This window comes from Phymastichus coffea, unplaced genomic scaffold (genome assembly GCF_024137745.1).
Source record: "Phymastichus coffea isolate CEN01 unplaced genomic scaffold, Cenicafe_Pcof_1.1 PCOF00074, whole genome shotgun sequence".
Lineage (NCBI taxonomy): Eukaryota > Metazoa > Arthropoda > Insecta > Hymenoptera > Eulophidae > Phymastichus > Phymastichus coffea.
In genome coordinates, this window is record NW_026706885.1 from 406,703 (window position 1) to 427,659 (window position 20,957).

General features: G+C 38.5%; 3 protein-coding genes across 4 annotated transcripts in view; 1 reads left to right on the forward strand and 2 right to left on the reverse strand.

The window, feature by feature from the left end:
• Nucleotides 1-79: 79 nt before the first annotated feature.
• On the forward strand, nucleotides 80-810 carry LOC131668131 (probable small nuclear ribonucleoprotein G). Its single transcript, XM_058942022.1, has 4 exons — nucleotides 80-224; nucleotides 328-350; nucleotides 425-549; nucleotides 632-810. The coding sequence occupies exons 1-4, from the start codon at nucleotides 193-195 to the stop codon at nucleotides 680-682; spliced, it is 231 nt and encodes a 76-aa protein (XP_058798005.1). The 5' UTR covers nucleotides 80-192; the 3' UTR covers nucleotides 683-810.
• Nucleotides 811-904: 94 nt separating this feature from the next.
• Nucleotides 905-7,358, reverse strand: LOC131668130 (transcriptional repressor CTCF-like). Of its 2 annotated transcripts, XM_058942021.1 has the most exons (5): nucleotides 5,989-7,358; nucleotides 5,444-5,487; nucleotides 3,674-4,886; nucleotides 2,353-3,594; nucleotides 905-2,243 (listed from the first exon to the last, which is right to left on the reverse strand). In XM_058942021.1, exons 2-5 carry the CDS (start codon nucleotides 5,444-5,446, stop codon nucleotides 1,789-1,791), a joined length of 2,913 nt encoding a protein of 970 aa, XP_058798004.1. In that variant the 5' UTR covers nucleotides 5,447-5,487; nucleotides 5,989-7,358; the 3' UTR covers nucleotides 905-1,788. The 2 variants fall into 2 exon arrangements, with proteins under 2 accessions (XP_058798004.1, XP_058798003.1); XM_058942020.1 differs by lacking the exon at nucleotides 5,444-5,487.
• A 1,174-nt stretch (nucleotides 7,359-8,532) lies between these two features.
• Nucleotides 8,533-20,957, reverse strand: part of LOC131668128 (uncharacterized) — a 56,799-nt gene continuing 44,374 nt past the window's right edge. Inside the window, exons 3-13 of the mRNA XM_058942018.1 lie at nucleotides 20,670-20,825; nucleotides 19,396-19,585; nucleotides 18,234-18,304; nucleotides 17,895-18,059; nucleotides 17,580-17,749; nucleotides 16,993-17,184; nucleotides 15,975-16,571; nucleotides 15,698-15,899; nucleotides 15,347-15,551; nucleotides 14,739-14,886; nucleotides 8,533-12,255 (exon numbers count right to left, since the gene is read on the reverse strand). Coding sequence (XP_058798001.1) covers nucleotides 9,999-12,255; nucleotides 14,739-14,886; nucleotides 15,347-15,551; nucleotides 15,698-15,899; nucleotides 15,975-16,571; nucleotides 16,993-17,184; nucleotides 17,580-17,749; nucleotides 17,895-18,059; nucleotides 18,234-18,304; nucleotides 19,396-19,585; nucleotides 20,670-20,825 — 4,353 coding nt within the window. The 3' untranslated portion in view covers nucleotides 8,533-9,998. The remainder of the gene's footprint in view (nucleotides 12,256-14,738; nucleotides 14,887-15,346; nucleotides 15,552-15,697; nucleotides 15,900-15,974; nucleotides 16,572-16,992; nucleotides 17,185-17,579; nucleotides 17,750-17,894; nucleotides 18,060-18,233; nucleotides 18,305-19,395; nucleotides 19,586-20,669; nucleotides 20,826-20,957) is intronic.

A 20,957-nucleotide genomic window follows, 5' to 3' on the forward strand; every position in this document is an offset into this window, starting at 1 on the left:
ATATCAGGTTAACCAACCTTTGAAATAAAAGTAACAACTAGCAAATAACGACAATGTATAGAGGTTAGTTAACCGGCGTTGTACACAAGAGTGTGTACATAGCGAGTTGAGCGAGCATTTTGCACTTCATTGCTACGCTTCTGTAAATAAAATTTACTGTTTGAATTTCAGTTGCTTAATTCGGCTTTAAAAATGAGTAAAGCACATCCTCCAGAATTGAAAAAGTAAGATTTTATCGATATATATTTCTACGCCGAGAGTGTTTTAAAATTCTTAACTTTTAGGTTAACTTACACATAATTCATTATTTATTATTTCGTGTTACAGATTTATGGATAAGAAGTTATCACGTGAGTATCACAAAATAAGTCTACTTCTATTTTTGTTTTTAATAATAATAATTTTTCAATAAATATTTGTTTAGTTAAACTGAATGGTGGAAGACACGTTATTGGAATTCTTCGAGGCTTTGATCCATTCATGAACATGGTAATCGATGAAAGTATTGAAGAATGTAAAGATGGTACTAAGAATAACATTGGCATGGTGGTAAGAATCTACAAGTTTAAAAGAAATTAAATTTATTATAATTCTCTGCCTAATTCTGATTTCATATTTATGCATTTTTCAGGTAATCAGAGGAAACAGTGTCATTATGTTAGAAGCACTAGATCGAATATGATTACTAATGAATGTAGAATATTGGTTAACTTTAAGACATGATCTGTTTTTGAATTACTTTTTGAATAATTCGAAGAATAGATACTTCCATCAATACTTTTTGTATTAAGTAATAAATGCTACTTTAAGAAAAATGATCATATTTTATTATGAAATATCAATTACATCCATTAATTTGAAAAATTCCATCGATATACAGTTCATGTTATGTATGAAGTGATATATTATGATAGTTATCATTGAATTCATTTATAAAATTGACTTGAAAAATCACTAAATACATAAATATAGGTATTTGCCTAATGTGTTATCACGTTTTCAATTTATTGATATAAATTAATGATCACAAAGTTGTCATATTGATTGTGCGAATTTGTTATTTAAATAATATTTGCTAAATAATTAAAAAATCAATGTAAACGTTTCTGAGAGGAATCTCAGTAACGTTAATCACAAGGCACTCCATTTTTAATAGGATGTCTGATTAAAGGAATAACTGTTCAAGTTAAAAACGGAATAATTTAATTTACTATCCGAAGTAATACAACTAAGTGATATTATTCAATAACTTTCTTATTTGTATGTTAATTACAAAGACATAATTGAATTAGTTACTATCTCTTTAGCATATCACATTTATCTTGAAAGTGACAAAAGCTATAAAAATGTATATTATTTCATTACTCTGTATGCAAAGGAAAGTTGTTATGTAGTAGAAAAAATCTTCGTCATTGTTGATCTTCATAGTTGATCATTCTGTATATGTTCTATATAAATTAATAAGTATAAAACGATTTTTCCGCTTTTAACTCAAATATTTGTTTGAAAGTATAAAAGCATATTATAAAATAACTAAGAGTTTAAACATTATCGGCAAATGTCAACCCTATCACAGCAAATACGTCGTTCTTATATATCTTGCAAATTCGTTTGACGTTTAATAAAAGTGAAGATTAATAATCAATAAAATATCAACAGCTATGTTTGCACACTTTTTCTCACTTTTCAGTTAGTTATTCCATAGAAACTCTGCTATCAAGTGCACTACAAAAAAAAGTTAACTCGATTCTATAAAATAAATTAAAAATTTCATAATATAACTTATTGCTATGCTAAGTAGTTGTGATCTTGAATGATGTTTGTCATTGCCCTTGACGCATCAAATGGTTCAGATTCATTAGAATTTAACTTTGTTTTCATTGAGTTTAACAATATAACTTGATTTTTATCATGAATTATAACATCATTATCATTTTTCTTTTCAACATTATTTTCAATTTCAATAATTTTCAAATTTTCTAAACAATCATTACACTCGCTTTTTAATCCATTGGCAATTTTATTCTCAACATTAATCTTCAAAATGTTGCCATCTTCTTGTTTATCATCTTTTTGTACAATTTTATCATCATTCAGCTTTAATTTTTTACAATTTTTTAATCCTAAGTTTTCATTTCGTTTTTGGTCAATACTGTTTTTAGAAGCAATAACATTCTCACTCTTCAAGATAGTTTTGTCAGCCTTTGTTGCACTTGATTTTTTTCTTTTAGGAGCTGGTGTCACTGAAAATCAATTGCAATATTAAAAAAAAATAATAATTAATTAAACCATTCAGTAGTACATGGCATGAAAAGCTTGTAATTAAGTTGTAAATAAAAAATAATATTATACCTAGTGTTTCTGAATATTGACTACAAGTTTTACTATGTTCCGTATATTCTGATTTTCTGTGGAATTTTTTGCTACAAACGGGGCAGAGAGTAAATTTCATGGGGTTATTGGACAAGTGTATCTGATACTGTTTTTCATTTTCGAAACGTCGATCACAAACGCTACACACAAATAATTCCTTGGAACTTCGTCTTCTAATAGATCTATTTCTCGCCAAACAATCTACTTCAATTTTAGCCTCGGTTTTAGCCACAGTTTTAGCCTCTACTTTAGCTTCACTGACGGGATCGGTCTTAATAACAACTTCCCTCTTTTCCTTCACTAAAGATGGAACAACTTCTTCAACTAGATCTAGTTCGCGAACTTCCTGCTCTTCACTGGGTTCTTTATATAATTTATCTATATTTTTTTCCGATCGATTTCTTGACAGACTGTGTTCCAGTATTAAATGTCTGCAGACTTTGCTTTTCGTGACTTGACGATTACAGAGAGTGCAAATAAGAAAACCGTGCTCTTTCCGCAGATGAACATCCAAAGTATTACATGTATCGAAGGTTTCACTACACTCGGGACAATCTTGTATCATTGGTTTTTCAGGGCGTTTTAGATGTCGGGACAAATCTCGGAGCGACGGTAAAATACTACTGCAAACCTCACATCGAACCTCGCCAGGCTTATGATCAGCGTCTATATGCTTGTTCATAATATACTTGTTAAGAAAACCTTTCTCGCACAATCGACAGAAGAAACCCGGATTATTTTCGTGTTTGGCGATATGCAATTTGCAATAGTCTAATGTAGAAAATCTTTTTGAACAGTGAGTGCATTTAAATTTGCCTTTTATTATTTTCTTGCGCAGTCGTTTTCTACCTCTCTTTTTTCTAGATAATAAAACTACGCTGATTTTGACGTCTAAATTGCGTGGGGCATTCGCAAGAGATGGTAATAATGGACGGAATTTGCCGGAAGTTAATACTTTGGAAGTTTTTAGTGATTTCGATGGTGACTCTGGATTTTTCAGTTTTGGGACACGCTTTTCCTTTTCGGTGGATTTCGTCGCTTGTGGTGCTAATTGGACCATCGTTGCAGTATCTGGTACGTCGCAAGAGTTTGGAACTCCTTGCTGTTGATGCTGTGCGGATGGTTGCGATTTCAATTCCGCGATTGGTACCACTTCGGAAGAAGTGATTTGTGATTGCTCAGCCTCTTTTACCGTTGGTTTTTCAACTTCAGATAATGATTCTGTATGTAAAATGAGATTTTATAAGGTAAATGAAATAAATATTGCAATTGTTTAAGTAATTAAACAAAATTGCTTTACCTGTAGGTTTAGGCTTTGATTGCTCCAATAAATTCAAGTTGACATTATTCAGAGATTTTTCTTTGGCAATCAAATTAGTTTGTTGTTGATTATCAATGGCAATTGAATTAATTCCAGATAGATCATTCAAAGTGATACAATCTTGAGGTGCCTCTTGTGATACATTCATAATGTTGACTGTAGCACCATTGAAATGATCTGACAACATAATTTTTTTTGTAGGCATTACCTTATTCTTTTCATTCAAATTTTTGTTAATAATATAATTTTGACAAGATTTTATGATGTCTGATATCATTTCACTTGTTAGTTCTTTACTGTTATTCTGAGATTCCATTTTTCTTTTCTTGAAATGCTTCTTATTTTTCTTAAGGTTGCTGAAGATCTGTTTCTTGTAAGCAGAATTCGGTATTAAGGGTTTATAGTCAGGAGGAGGCATTTTAGGTATAATAATTAATTCATCTTTTTTCATTAGAGCTTCCATTGTACGACTAAAACCTTTGACAGGGTCAAGATAATCTTCACTTCTCTTCAATTTTGCAGCTTCCAATATTTGCAACTCCCTCTCACGCATTCTCAGTTTAAAAATCTCTGTAGGACTTGCTATATTATATTGGTAGAAAGCTTTCCTCCTACATTTTTTATGATTTAGACGAGCTTTAGTATTTGTCAATGTAACTTCACATATATCACATACACTATGTTTATCACAATGATACAATTGGATGAGTGCTCTACGACATCGATTATGATCTATACTAAGGGCATCACAATTTTTGTTCTCACAGTGTTTTGCAGCAGGGGCATCTATTTCATCATCCTCAATATTAATTGAAATGAGTGGTGTAATTCCTTCTTCATCTTCATATTGTTGTACAATAACATCACAAACTAAACTTTCACAAGGTTCAAAATGTCCACAATCTTTTCTTGTTCTAACAATTGGAACTAACAAAATTTCAGACTTTCCATTACTTTTAGATGGTAAAAGATTCTCTTCTTCTATAGTATTTTCTTTTGAATGTACTACTTTTACTGATAGTTCTGTTTTTTCTGATAATTGTTGCACTGTATTATTATTATCAGTTTTACTATCTGCAAATGGTTTTGGCCTAATCATCCTATAAGCTGTTGGTGAATTAGTTCGAGGGATAGCATGAATGACAATATTAGGCTGATTGAATAGCCTTTTGACAGGATCTGATTGCAGAATCTATAAAAACAATTGCAATAATTAAATTCTTTTTAAAAATAATAAGTGAATTTTATCAGACAAATAGTCAAATTTTATGAGAACAATGTAATCTAAACATGTTTTTCTTCAAAAATTTTGTGCACAAGTATTTTAATGCATAATTATTTGTTAAAGAATAAATTTTTGATTATTCTAAAATAAAGTTATGATTAAGAAGTGTTATAAACATGAGATAAAACAATATGTACAGTATGTGAAAAAAATATGTAAATTGAAAAAAATTTGAAAAAAATTTATATTTATTACAACTTGTTCGAGCATGGGTTATTCCAATGACAGCTCCATAAAAAATTTAATTGAACATTTCATTTTATTTCATTTTTACAAGTTGAATTCATCAATGATTACTTTATATCAAAAATTTGAACACAGGTATAGAGGGCTTGAATGATATTTTGCAAATTTATTGATTTTGAAAAAATAGTTGATAAACCATTTTGTGCCAAAATATTTTTTGTACAAAAAGGCAAATAATATTAAATTTTGTAATGTAAATAAAATGAAAATATTTATACCATCAAATAAATAGAACTGTCACTTCAATTCGAAAATAAAAAACCTGAAAAAAGACAAATTGTTCCAATTGTATAATTCAATTTCGAATATACTACTTAAAATGTGATGAAAGCACAAATCAACTACTTGTTATTCAGTGGAGCTATAATAAAACGCCAAACGATATGTTAGAGATTTAAATTTAGCGAATGTAACGTTCAATTCAAGAAAAATCTACATGGTTGAAAGAATAAAGAAACGTTAAAGGAAAATAGCGAGCATTCGAGGTAGTCACAACTTTAAATTTCACTGCAGCGCTATCGCATTGTCAATAATTCATTAGCATAGTCCGAGAATAACTATTACTTAAGGCAAGTATTTAAACTCTCGCTGGTGACGTGCATGTCCATGAATTGCATGAACTTTCGTCTTTCCTATTTTGAAAAAAATGTGAGAGATCAAAAGAGCGCGCTGAATAGGATGAGATATAGGTAAGTGAAGTGAAAGAGTGGCGATCGGATAAAAAGAGAAAGAAGAGACAGAAGAGAAGCACTGTTGGTCCCACCTGGTTAAACAGCGGATCGGCAATCATTTTCGCGCTGGCTTCAGGCAGGTCTGTCGCAGATGCCATCGCCGAGAAGCATTTAAAACCAGCTGTGGGTGCAGCAGCTGAGCTGCAACGGTTGAGGCGATGACGGCGGTGGTGGCGGCGACGAGGAGGAAGACGAAGAGGAGAGAGAGACAGCTAGAGCAGACGCGGCCATGCAGGTGACAGCCATTCCAGGCGCCCCAGATAAAAAAGCAGCCGGAGTTAGGACGAAGAGTTGTGACGACAGGAGCTCAAAGAGCCACCGCGTAGTTGGTGTGTAGCTGCGTGCTATAGTTTGCTGTCCGAGTATACACTGGTTACGCGAGCAGCGAGCTGAGTGACGAGGAGCGTCGAGGAGAGCGCTGATAAATAATTGTCGAGAGGTTAGGTCATGGCAATGCAGCTCTGCAAGTACTGTGCTGTGCGAATAGAACTCTGGGTCGATGTAGCTACATTCCTGCCCTTATTCCTAGGCGCCTAGCTATCTCTCTATCCCTTCCCCTACAAAAATCCTCCCTCCGGCGCACGTTCGCTCCGTCTCTCTCTCTGCCCTTTAACGATCCCGTCCCTTTTTCCACTCTCTGATGTGCGCGCGAGCTTCCACTACTACTGCTACCTGCTACGGTACTTTAAAATGCGCGCATAATTACAAGCACTACTACGCTCGACGGCGACCGACTGCCGTAACTATATATGCCTCGCAAGAACTCGCGCTCCGAAAGTAAAAGAGTGAGTGAGCGAGTGAGTGAGCGAGCGAGCGAGCGAGCGAGCGAGAAAGAAAGAGAGAGAGAGAGAGAAAGAGGGACTCGTGTAGTTTGGTGCCTGTAACAGTGTAAGTAGCTCGCCGTCTCTTTCTAGGCTACTCTCTCGCGCTCACTCCCTCGGCGTTTTTACGCTGCTTCCACGTAGAATTTTCGTGTGTGCGGCTCTCCCTCTTTCACTTTTCCCCTACTTCCATGCCCCGCGTTTGTGTCACGTGCGCTTGTGTACTGTTGATATACATATAGGTATACGCGCTAATAGCTCGCACGCGTACGCACACAGCCACAAGCCAAAGCGCCGACTCGAGAGCGCGCGTGCAAAATTTTCGACTACGCCACGACGCGACGCGATGCTGCGCGGATATATTCTATCCAGCGGTGAGCACGTTTTTTTAACTTTCTATGCGAAAATTCATCTTCTCTTTCTTCCATCGATTATCGATCGATTCCAACTTTTTTACTGTTGGTTTATCTACTTCAATGATTTACCAAGTATCATGTACAAATGCTTCAATAAAATGGTCCAATTTAACTGTTAACTTGTTCAATTGTTAATTTATTTTAGATAATAACCGTTCTTTCATTTCAATTATGTCTCGATAACATTTTAATTTTAACGTTAAGCATATGTCCATTTGTCTTCTATTCCTTATTTGCTTTCCTCTCGTTTACACGTAGTTAAGCTTTTATTAAAGCTTTTAATTTTTGTTCCAAAGAATAAATTTGTTACGTCGAAAAAAATGTTTCCATGCACTTTAATGATGTTTCTAACTTAATTTGTTACTTAACTTGTAAAAGCTTGATATTTTATCAACAAGATTAAAACAATGAAAGTGGACACTGGAAAAAAAACCCAAGTTTTTTATCATAGAAACGAGATAAAGATAGCATTCCACATGCGAAATCATTCATCAGTTATAGTTGTTCTATTTACTGTGGAATTTTATTGTTGCTATTTTACTTTGCTAAATAAAAGTAGTATTGGAATTCAATAATTCATTTTTGGAAATTAATTGATTAGTCATGTAGTTTAATTTATCTACATGAAAAGTGAAACAAAAATCGATTTGCTCTATCAATATGTTAATCACATGTTCCGATCTAAATCTTTGAGTATTTTTATTGTGCAATATGAAAAATATAGGATAGCTTTAAAACAATAAGAATACATTTTGAACGTCGTGTAAATATTTAGCAGATAAAAATTTTTCCACAATCTCCACAATAATCTCCAAATTTAATAATTGAAAAATACAAGTTCTATATGCTACATAATACACATACACGCGCGCATGTAGTTGAATGTCATATATTTGTTTGGAATGGTTAAAGCTTTTAGGCCTCAGAAGAAATCTACTATTTTGATGCTGTTCGTGATTTCCAACATGGTTTCGAATTATTTTATTTTATTATATATCTCACGTATGATAACAGCGAAACTTGCACGAATGATAAATGAAAACATAAACTCGCTATATTAAAAGTAAAAGTTCTGTATTAATAATCTTCTGTGAAATAATTTCGATAGTGAAATAATTTCAGTAATATTACTGTTCGAAATTTTGCTACGTTAATTAAAAAAGCTATTGTTCAAATCTACTGTTGGGTATTGTAGTTCAAACAATTTTAATCGCTTATAAGGCGTAAAATAGCAATTGGCAAGCGATAGAAAATGATATAAAGTATAGAGCACGAAAATTTATTGAAAAATGGTTTATTTTAATACTTTTATTTCCACTACGACAGTAATCATTTTGCAAATTAACATGTTTTATTTGTAAGCAAATTAAGAGCTTAGTTTTTGATTGTCATGAATAATGCCGATACAAAATATAAGCAAAAATTACTATAAATATTTTTATAACTAGTACATATATAAATGTAGAAAAAAGTTTTGTCAAACGACCATTCAATCAATAGTACGCAATTTTTATCAAAGTATTAATATTTCAGAGTCAATATAAGATTTTATCTACAATTATTTTGATCATAAATGATTCTAAAGAATGAAAGATTTATAACGTAACAGTATTAAGGATCTCATTATACTATTATAATGAAAAAACAGGCTAGCTAGAAAATGATACGTAGGTGTATGAAAGTTGAATATTATCTAAAACTAATATGGAATCACCATGGTATAGTTTGAATACAAAACTTTTTTCTAGAACAACAATAAAGTATAATAAGTTTTATGATGTGAAAACGCTACAAACATTAATATGCACAATGAACTTACAGAATTAACCTATGAACATATTTACAAAAATCAGTCAAATAAATATTTGAAGTTGCATTATAATTTTGACGAAAAAGAAAATCCATTTTCATAACGTCATCCTAGGCAGTCATTAGCAACGTTAAATATTCGTCAATAAATCAGATCTACACATTTAATTAGCTGCGCAATTCGCTTTATCATTCTTTTACGCGTACTCCATAATCAATATCACAGAATGTTTAGTTTCATCATATAGCATAAAAATATGTCATTTTACCGTAAAACTATATATTTTTTTCATTACAAAAACTCTAGCTACCATATATTTTCTACAGAACATTCTCATAGATGAGATATTATCCGTTTTGGAAATACTGCATATATACTTATTTCTATGTACACAGACATACCTTCTTTACATAGTTTATTTACAGGCGTGTCAATGTGCTTCATTTAAATATCGTAGATATCGAACAACACTGATATATTTGTGTTGGCTATAAATCAACTATGAGCACCGAGCAATAGAAACGCTTTGTATTTGGTATAAATGTAATTTCAGTTTTGAAAACAGTTTCTTAAGCATACACTTGAATTTGCCAAAGACTAGAAATCTCTTACGTTTAACGATGAAAGTGGTTCTAGCTTGCTTTACTATACATGGGCGCGCGCTCACGCACGCGTATGTGAAAACGATATTGCAATGTCTTGTGTGGGAATTAATTTTTATGAATTTTCGCTATCCCCTATCTAGCGATATAGATATAACTACTATCAATATTACCGCGTGAACAAGTGATTTACAATCTATGAAAATACAACTTATCATATCATTGATAGTAAAATAGCATCGAACGAGTAATACCGATTTGAAATATGCTGTCGTCTTGTAGCTTTTGATTATTTGATCTATTTTGAACATAAAAATACGTATTTTTACGCACTAAAACAATCAGATACACACGCAACATGGCATTAATCATCTCTCTAAAAAAAGCAAAAGTCTATTTTTTAACTGGACTTATAGTTGAGGGTTTTTTCCTAGTGAGGGTGCCAGCGGTAGCTGATTTGTTGTTACTCTGTTCAAATTTCTGCTGCAATGATGCTACAGTGGATTTAGCCGACGGCTTTTCGGCGAAACTGGCAGTTTTAGTCGCAAGATTCGATGGCTTTGGTGGAGTTGTGACACTCTTCTGCTTAGGCAGCGTGGACGTCTTTGTTTTACTCAGAACATCCGGCGATTTGTTCGTCGTATTCGAATTGCAACTCGATACAAGATCAGGACTGTTGAGTTTTCCCGTGTGCGAACTATTACTCTTAGAACTCTTCAAGCTCGAGTCAGAGTTTTGTCGACTTGTCGGCCGATTCGTTGTCGTACTCGTCATCGTCGTTGTCGTTGTCGTTGTCGTCATCGTCGTCGTCGTTGTCGTTTTCTTTATACCAGGTGGCGTTTTAGTACGACTGAAACCTGGCTTCATCGATGCCGTCTTTGGCTCTTCTTTCTTTTTTTCCGCGATTATGCTCATATTCACATGCGTGGGTTTGAACGGTGCGTAGCTAGGCTTGACAGTACTCGTCGTCTCTTTCTTCGCGTCTTTGATTTCGGGTTTATCACTGCTGCTGGGCGGTACGTTGACCGCGGACGGGCTCAAATATCCGGAACTTGTGGTCGAATTAGAGTAGACGCTATTTGCGGGCGACTTGTAGTGTGGCGTATTTACGTAAGTACCAGTATTCGGTAGCTTGGGCTCGGGACTGATCGTCTTAGTGGAGTATATTGAGTCAAAGTTTCTATTCGATATCTCCGAGACGATCTCCGACAGTAATCCTCCAGCAGCATTCGGATCTATACTCTTTGGCGTTTTGTACTCACTCTCGATTGGCGCTGTAATGGCAGCTGACTTCTTTCCCTTTTCCGGCAGCGATTCCTCGATAACAGCATAAATATTATCGTTCGATGGTGATTCCTCGACAATCTTGCCCATTTTCGCGTCCGCTATCAAGTTCATACAGTCATCGTAGGCATTATCGGTCTTGCTGCTACTGTCGATTATCAGCGCAGGCTTTTTCGCCGTATCGTCAACTTTCACCGGCGGTATTGGTGGCGGCGAAGTCGGTCTCACGGTGGCAGCGATACTCGTAGGCCTTTTATTTGGCTGTCTCATCGAGCCGAACGAGTGAATGGTCGGTCTGGGCGTAACTTTGTCGCGCATCGACTGAGCACGCATAACCACGTTTCTCGCTTTGTCCTGCTCGGAGCCCAACTCAGGTTTTACGGGGATCGTCGCTGTCAGGATCTCAATCTTCTTCTGCGGAATAGGATTCGAGATTTCGAGACTCCGCAGAATTTCCTTGTCCAGCATTTTACTAGCCTTGTGATGCGTCCTCGGCAGGGAATTTGTGTGGTACTTGAGCGTGCCCTCGTTCTGCGAATTAGATCTGACCATGGGGTAGAGCATCGAGGCTATCCTGGTGAGCGTGCTACTGCCAGTTGGACCGGGACCTCGCCTCGATTCTCCACTGGTCGAGGCATTGTCGATAGCCAAACCTAGGCACTTAGCCACCTTGTCTTTTTCCTTTTCCGCTGAGGCAAAAGTGACGGTGGTTTCCTGCTTGGTTGGCTGAACCTTCCAGCCAACCGACTTGGCGACGGTGGCTGATTGGCCCGCACCAAATATCGTGGGTATATCCGGTGCTGGTCTCGTTGGAACCTTCGGCAGATCCACCGAGGTACAGGTAGTTGCCGCAAGAATAGGACTGCTGATTAGTGGTTTGGCTGTGCTGCCGACGTTTGGTGGTGGCAACGCAGGTGGTAGCTTGGGTACGTCATCGACGACGTCTTCGTCTTCTCTATCAATGGTTGGCGCCTGTCTCAAAGAGCTGCTCCTCTGAATGGGTTTGATGTGGGTCTTGATAGGCACGGTGGTCGCCATGAAGGCGGGACCGCCGTTGCATGTAGGTGGTGCTGGCGCGGCTCTCATCCGCGGCGACTCCTTTGTCGTCAACGGAGTAATGCTGAAGCCCTTGAACTGGCCGAAGAAGTTGTTGTTGAAGCGTTCGTCCGTATCGCTCTTGGGCAGCAGACTGGCGCAGGCTGGATCAGCTTGAGCTACTGCCAGTCCTCGCGAGTCGAGTGGTTCGCCACCACGAGACACTGGATGCACAACTGAACGCTGAATGCCAGTGCTACAGCTGCCGCGGTAATGCGCTGGTTGTTGCTGGTGGGTGTTACCCCCGCCGAAGCCGAAGCCTCGCGTCAACCTGAAATTCGAGAGAACAGTGTTGTCTTATTAACAAGCGGGGGAACTTTGCTGAGTGACTGGTGGGTTGAGGTAAGCCGCATTCGCTCTCGCTCTCTTTCGCTTTTTCGCGCGACTTATCGATTCACGTTTGAATATGTGTACTATTTTTTTTTCTCCGTTGAAATTTTACTGTTCGCGTGCTTCTCATTGAGATCACAAACAAATTACTCGTTTACATTTAAAGCTCAGCGTACGACTGCGTCGACTTTCGAACAATTATAAATCACGCGCAACGCCAGCAAACCATGCACCAATTACAACGAATCACACCCCACTCTCAGCATGCAATACAAGCATCAACTAGCATTTAAACAAGTGTTGGGTAGTTAGTCAGATGATGAAAAGTTAATAGCAAGCCGTGGAAAGATGAAAGAACAACACATATATGTACGCTGTTTATGTACAGAGGATTCAGAAAACCAGACAAAGACGCAAATTCAACTTATGAATTTGTTTTTATTGAGAACATTAATAAAAAAAATATCATGTTACAATATTCACTCGAAAAGCAGTTGTAATGCTTATGCGCACGTGTAAAGCCGTTCTACATATCATGGTTTACTGCGCCAATGAAAATTTTGAAATCAATTGCTTGTCACGCTTTAAATATCATACACATGCATAAACAATAACAAGTACTTTAATAGCATTTAATTATAGGTAAAGAAATTGATATAGGCAAGATCAGACTGACTCAAAATTATTATGACTAATCGATAGAAAAGGTAAGAGATTATAATACGATAATACTACGAGATAAGTTTTAGGTGCAAAATGAATTCTGTAATTCAATTCACTTTGTTGACATACAATTTTCTACACATGCACCTAATATCATAACAACTAACTGATCATGCTAGCACACTTTTTAATATCTACTATTGCTTTTAATAGTTACTATTGAATTCTATGGGTAATCTTTTGCAGTAATAATTTTACTAAATTAAGTTGATTCTTTGATATACATCGCAAGTACTTGAGTAGGACTTTTTAGGGGATTAAAATGCACCTTATTTAAAGTTGTAAAGAATATGCTTCGGATTATGTACGCAAAACGTATTTGAATATTTTAAGATTCTTGATTTTTATCCCCTAAATTATTTTTGAAAATTTCTAAAACTTATTAATAATTGACGTAGAAATTACTACCCTTGTAGTTAACAAAAATAGTAAGTACTGTCAATAACAACATGCATCATGAGTTGAATCGGATCACAGATTGTGAGCACATTTGGCAATGTCACGACATATTATATATCTTAAGTACAATTTATTGACTCTCCCGTTACCTAAAATATATATTTTTTCATAATATCTTCGACTTAGTTTATAATCGGATTAGATTAAGCAGGGATGATTTATTTTTTAATCTAATTCCTGATTTCGTCTGAAATATCAAAACTTTACCAATGTAGTTTTGTAAATAAATAAATATAATAGAATAAAAAATTTCATCATATCGTACTGAGTAATTATTGTATACAAATATATATTCAAATTTGACTTTTTCTATCTAGAATTATATACATTATAAAAAAAATGTCAACGTTGCATAAAAAATGATATTATCCATTTGAAAGTCATTCATGCGATAAATTACCACGCGTTCCTATCTACCGATTACCCTCAAAGTTTCGATATCACCGTAAATTTTAAAACCTTTTCGGTTTAAGACTTTGTGGTGGTACAGGTGGCGGCGGTGGTTTTTTATCATAAAACGGTCGTGGATTTTCCACAGCCCAGGCGGTAGGTCTAACAATCGAAGAGGAAGCTGTCGGCGGAGCTGGTTTATTATACAATACGACTGGTGGTTTGAATGGCGGTCGAGGTGGCATTTTATCACTGACCGGCACTGGTGGCGGTTTTTTATCATAACTCACAACCGGTTTTTTGTCACTAGCCGGTAGTGGGGATGTCTTTTTCGGATAAACCGTTTTATTCGCGACAAGCATGTCCACCGAACTTGGAGTAGCGCTCGGACTCTCGCGTAATTGCTCGAACTTGAGATCGGTCTGCAGGGTGAGACCTTTGAAGTTTTTAGGCTGCAAAGTACCACGTTGCAATTGTAAAATGTGTTCTGCTAATTTAATTCCCAGCTCCGTTCTCAATGGACTTACGCGTTTTGCCGGATCTCGCGCGTCGTTTCCTAAATAATTAGTTTCCACCGTCTCGTTACCATCCACTGCTCCTATCGCCGCAGCAGCACATAATGATTTACGATACTCGATTTCGTTACTGCAGTTAACTACTTGAGGATTGGTCGTCGAAACAAGATCGCGCTTGACTATTTTTATTTGGTCGCGCGGTAATGTACCGATATACTCGCTTATCGTGAACGGTTTGCCACTGCCGTTACTACTCGGGTCTACACTACTTTTCGAGCTTTTTGATTTTCGACTTTTGAAGAAGCTCTTTCTGCGTCTCGGCACGCAGCATACGTACGTTGAGATCGGATTCGAGGCCGTGGCCTTCTTCCACTGGTTACCGCCTCCATTGTTGCGGGCGTACCATACTCCAAACGACACCAATGCTATCGTCGGCACAATGCCCAGGAATATTATATATAGACTCATTACGTATTCGCTCCTCGCTGAAAAACAAGGCAATGGAATAATTATTAGAATTATTCATGATTTACATCAATAGAAATTCATAACGAAACTGAAATTTCAGTTTATTTCAACAGTTTTTGTAAAATACTGTTTGAATTTGTAAGTGAAAACAAGTTAATTAAAATTCCAATATACACTAACAGCTATGGCAACTTGTTAGAGTATAACAAAGAACGTTAAAAGATATGCTACCTTGGTGTAACGATAAAAACTTTTATCGATTTAAGTACTCGTGTAATACTTGACTCTAATTAAACTGATGCACGAACTTTCAGAACTATCTTCATTTTAAATATTAATTAAACTAAAAAAGCTGTGATAAAGCGACAATTTAAAAGAGCCTTTCGGTACTTAATAATTAAATGGATAATACATTGAATAATAAAAATCTTGAGGTTATAGTGGACTTATCTAAGGGTGAAAAGTTAAAGCAATTACCGTTCGGGTCATCGGCCGGACCGCTATCCAAAGAGCCACCAACTCCAGGCTGAGTGCAGTCGGGCGGTTGAAAGCCACGATTGCAGTGGCAATGCCCCAAGCTATTGCACACCCCATTACCGCTGCAGCCGTTTGGACAAGCTTTACCGTTGGGGAACGAAGCTCGTAATTCAGCGACTGGCATACACTTTTGGTTAACGCACATCTGAAAATTCATTAAACAATTAGATAAAAGTTACGAGCGTTTAGATTACTATTATATCTGCAAACTGACATTTAAATGAAATATGAAGATTTTGTATGGAAATGTGAATAATGGCGTTAATTATGTATACTTGTTCCAAGACTTACCTTTCCGGGAGCACATTTAGCACCATCAGGAGACAATCCGGGGTCTACCTGGTTAAGTCCCAAATCGACAATTGCTGATCGACAGGCAATAATTTTGCCTTGACTATTTATAAATGAATGGCTGAGAGTTGATACAGACTCCATGCCGAATTCCAGTCTTTCGTTTAAATGCTTGCAGTGCAACATGCCACAGAGAACGTTTCTGTAGTATAAATAATTTTATGAAGTTTTTTTCCTCAAAATTAATGTAGCATAAGAAAGCGCATGAAGTACTCACTGGTCGTGACATTTGACGTAATTATTCCCTGTGCGATTGAACCCACAGTTGCCATTCTTCGTGCCTTTGTTATTCATATCGTAGCATAATACATCCGACGAAGAACCTGTGGGCCCCCACAGCAACTTACACTGATCGTTGTGAGTTCGACAACTACCTTGATAGCAATACGCTTTGCCCATATTACACGCCTCTCCGTCTATCTTGAACACGTCTTTCGGGCAATATTCGCTTTGTCCCGTGCAATATTCTGGCAAATCGCATTCTTGATCAGCTGATCTGCACTCGGTGCCAGCAGTTTTCGGTTTACAAGTCTTGAGATCGCAACATTCTCCAGTGGCACAGCTTGCGTTAGTATGTAGCATACAAGTCAAGGCGTCGCAGCACGGATTGTCACAGTTCTCTACCAAACCGCAATCGCATTGTTCGCCGGGCTCGACGAAACCATTCCCGCAAATTGGACTATCGAACAGACGTTTTGGCTTATTGCGAAGGCAGTAGTCCATACCGTGCTCGAAGGCTAACGCAAGGTATTCCAAGGAGCATGACGACCAGTGAGTCGGACCAGATGAGCCGCTTGACGGAGCCATTATACACCTGCGAAAAAAAGTGTGATTAGACAAGTTCCCTGAATCTTTCGAGTCGCTTGATCCGAATGAATTCACTTATTTGACGAAATAAAAAAACATTGTAAATTCTTATTTGATTGTAATTTACAGAGGATTGGAATGCTCGATTTTTGTAGTAGGAATCAAACAGTCAATACTTTGATCAATACCAGCCAGCGTTTTTGATTGAATTGCATCAAACGCGTTCTATTTCAGCTATTCACAATCTCAACTCTACCGTGAAATACAAACAGATTACCCTCGATGTTGCATCGCGCGTACGCATACAGCGAATCTTCATCAGTTTAGTGAGAATTGAGTTTAGCCTCGTAATTAACAGTGGCCATCCTCCCTCCTTAATTATGCAAGCGGAAGCAGGAGAAGAGCACAGTCGAGTGACCAATAATTACCTCTCCTCGGGGCAGATGCAATCAGACGAGTCGTGCTCCATGCCAAAGTTGTGACCCATCTCATGGGCCATAGTTGCAGCTACCAGTCCCACGACGTTCGAATGGTCGACCGACACACCGCCAGAGAATTCATACGTACATATCGGGCCTTTCAATGCTTTGCCCACTACTCCCTCGTCGAATTGGATTTTCCTGCGAATTGCATCAACATTCAATTAATCGACCTGTTGTATTGCAACTGAGATTCCCTATATTGTTTCAACTCGCTCTTCAATTAGCGTTCAATCTCTTTCGGTTAGACGGAAAAAAATTTGATGGATACGCTATGAACTACTTGTTGAACGTTATTACACGTCGTATAATCTCGTAAATACGTTCACGGGATTACAATTTAATCGAATGCTCAACTGAATACATCTATTAAATTGAAAAACAGAAACACGCTATTGTTCTAATTTCATTGAATTTAGACATTCGTTGACGCTTGCGATCGAAAATTTAATTGTGTAGCTTTCATGTAAAAATTCGAATTGCGAAGTGAAGCCTAAGGAAAGAAAGCGCATGTCGAAATTACGAGCGGTACTTACGTCAGCAATTGCGCATTGTCATTGGGAATAGTCTTGACCAATCGTTCTCTGCGATACTGCAGGAAGTTATTGAGCGTTGTGTCACCATTACTCATAAGATGAATCTCATCGGCGTCCGTCCAAACTTCAACGCCAATCAGCGCAATGAAGATATTGAGCGGAGTGTAGAGCTGCAAAATGTCACGCGAACAGGCGTACGTTCAGCGAATGATTTGGCACGTTTCATCGAGAGCGAAATAAGCAAGACAATGATGCGTGATAAGCCGCTCAGTGTCAGGGATGAAAAGAAGAAAAGAGAGCTTGGGAGTCACTTACGGCATTGATGATGTTGGCGATATCCTTACAATGTTGATGCACACGGGTGAGATTTTCACCTAAGGCCGTGTACTCGTTCTTGTCGACGACGAGAACGAGCTCGACGTAGCGCGACTGCCTGTTCGCGTTGTACGGCCCGCGTATCGCTTCGCTCGCTCGTTTGTGCTGCAATAAAGCGAATTCGATTGGACTGAGTTTGCGTGCTCATTTGACGCGCGCCACGAAGCGAGTGCCTCTATCCTCGCTGCGTCGGTATCGCGTGGCAAAACCGAGTATCGAAAAACGCGCTTGTGCTTCGCAAAGCGTTAACCGACGTATTGGATGGGCCTGCATACTCACTCTCGTCGATCTTTTTGCCCTCGCCGCGGCGACCAACTCGTTCGCGATGTGATGCGCAGTGCCTCTGTAACCTGAAACGAGAAAATCTTTCGTCAATAATAAAACACAACAGTTTGGCAAAATTATTAAGAACGACGACGCGTTCGGGTGCTCAACTGGATGTGAGTAGAACACCGTTTCCGGGACTTTCTTGTGTAGTTGCTTAATGAAAGGAGCCCGCGAAAAGCCGGGCGAACCGTGGCTATTCAGAGGGGAAAAACAGCGAAGCGAACGGCAGTTTTGCGCGCGCTGGATTCGCGGAAGGGACTTGGCTCTTGGCAGAAGAAAAACTTAAGCGTGAGAGCGCTATCCCTTTTGCTCGTAGCGTGCACTCGACGAGATTGCTCTTGGACGTTACAAAGAAACTTGCCAGCGGTAGCAGCAGCAGCAGCACACACGGCTCACAGCGAAAGAGAAGCTTTCAACAAAGCTAAGTGCATTAAGTCACATTGCTGCTTTTCCCCGGTAGCTTTCTGCCTCGACGATCGGCCTCGAAAAAACAAGCTTCCCTCTGCGTGTGCGCGTGTGTGTGCTCTCTCTCTCTCTCTTTCTCAGTGATATGCAAAAACAGTACGAGGCCAGGAGGAGGGAGGAGAGGCCGTTTAAGGCGACGACCGGTAGACCGGCTCGACGTCGCACCGAAAGGCCCCACTGGCCTTGCTCAAGTTCAGCATTGAAACTTTCAGCTACAGAGAGCTCCGGTCTTTCGAACGCTTTCCCGCAAGTGTTTTCGCATTTTCTTCGGAATCAGTTGACTCTTCAAGCTACTACAAATGTGCATTCGGAACAACGTCAATAATTGATAGGCAGATTTTTTTTTATCGAGTTCCTCTGCTCGTTTCAAATGTTTTCAACGAGCACAGTGCACTTTGATCAAATATGATCTACCTTTTGGATTCTAGGAAGGTCATCTGCGTATCGAAGTCAAATAATCTCGCAGAAAGACAAGACAACACACGCGCACACACGCGCACACACGCGCACACACGCGCACACACACAAGAGACGGCACATTAGCGTCGAGCTTTGCACGAGAGTAAAGTCTATCGATTAATGTTCCGCGTTGCGTAGCATATATCAGAGATATAGATGTGATAGCACGAGATAACGCGTGCAAGCTTACCACAACTATTATTAGCTATGAGATCGGAGTGCTTGTAGAGATAGTGTCTGGAGTCGAGCGACTCCTGTTCGGGCTGTATGTAGTGCAGATTGTCGCCGTCGAAGATGACGCCTTTGAGGCCGTGACACGTCGAGACTGCCGCCCACGAACCCGGCATGTCTCTCATGCTGCCTTGGTAGTGACATAATTCCTGTAATAATGTCAAACGATAGATCAGTCATTACAGTTCCAATCGTAAATAGCTTTGTTTTATTATTGACAATAAGTCGTAATGACATTATCAAACTGTCATAATTATAAGAGATTCGCGTCATTTAATTTGGAAAAATTTGTTAATGAACGATTTTTTTTTATCGAGCTGGTCATTCGTTGTTTACGTTATATTAACTCGACGTTATTGGAACGCCACTGCAGCACGGTATATTGCACAACACGCAGTCCTTCCAAATTGATACTTTCGCATTCGAATTAGCTTATCGGACGTTATGCCAAACGCAATGCCGACCCAATGATTACGAAGGCGAGATGCGCGTACAAGGCTTCGTTAAAATTCTCCGAAACGTCGCGTATGATTCAGTTGCGAAATAATTACGAAGAGAAATGGTGCACGTAAAAGAACTTGGCGCATACAATCATGGTTGATCGACTCTCTATTATCGGCGCCGCGCGCGCCTGATATGAATAACCCCAAATGGTAATGAGGAGAGCGGGTGAAAGAGAGTCAGGCTGCTATCTGCCTGTGACGGTATTTTCGTCGCGGCATTGTAGAAAAACACAATGAGCGAGGGAGTGAAGGTCCGATCGTTGGGCACAATGGCGGGGCTCGACTTTCTTTTTTTGACATTCAAATTGCGTCGCCACGGGAGCTAACCAAGCCGCCTGTATGTACACAATTACTCGGCCTTGCGTGTTTTTGCGTGTTGGTGCACGCTTGCGTTTTTATTTCGTGAATTTTGAAAGGACACCAAGACGTAAGGTATTCATTATTATTCGTGGACAAAAGCTCGCGGGAAATACTCAGAAATTAAATAATCGAGTGAATTTACGTCTTCCTGGTTGTTTCGTTAGCGGTCACGGATGCATTAGTAATTGACCATGATTAACGGCTTTCTTTAGAAAATAATGTAAACAACGGTAGCACTAAATCTTAATATCCGAGAGGCTCAGCCGGAACATTCCCCTATCGATAGGTTATCCCCACGTTGCGATGGCGTTTCCCACGAACAGCTTTATTCCCGCTGAATGAGAGACGCCATGTCAGAAGATTGACTTACCACTTTGCGAGGGACGTGGGTCTTGTAGTCGCCGCGATGCTGGTGGCGCTCTTTGTAGCCCGCGGGTATGAGGTCGGAGTTGAGCCTCAGGTCGAGAACACGACTCTGGCCGTCGAGCTCAAGGCCCACGCTCAGCACGTCCGCGTGATCGGTGTCCTGCAATCGTAAAACAGTCCGTGAAGCCACAAACGTTACGCGATTTACTTATCTGATGCTGCATTAGAGCACCTCCTTTCTACGCATAAGGGCTCGCACATACATCTCCATACACTCTCGTTAAACAACGCT

Bases quoted from the DNA above. Each gene is read 5' to 3' on its own strand.
- LOC131668131 (XM_058942022.1), top strand. From the start codon at position 193: ATGAGTAAAGCACATCCTCCAGAATTGAAAAA. The intron at 225-327 runs GTAAGATTTTAT...TTCGTGTTACAG, and splicing joins CATCCTCCAGAATTGAAAAA to ATTTATGGATAAGAAGTTAT. The intron at 550-631 runs GTAAGAATCTAC...TGCATTTTTCAG, and splicing joins AGAATAACATTGGCATGGTG to GTAATCAGAGGAAACAGTGT.
- LOC131668130 (XM_058942020.1), bottom strand. From the start codon at position 6,054: ATGGCATCTGCGACAGACCTGCCTGAAGCCAGCGCGAAAATGATTGCC. The intron at 4,887-5,988 runs GTGGGACCAACA...TTGTTTTTATAG, and splicing joins CCGATCCGCTGTTTAACCAG to ATTCTGCAATCAGATCCTGT. The intron at 3,595-3,673 runs GTAAAGCAATTT...TTTTACATACAG, and splicing joins ATCAAAGCCTAAACCTACAG to AATCATTATCTGAAGTTGAA.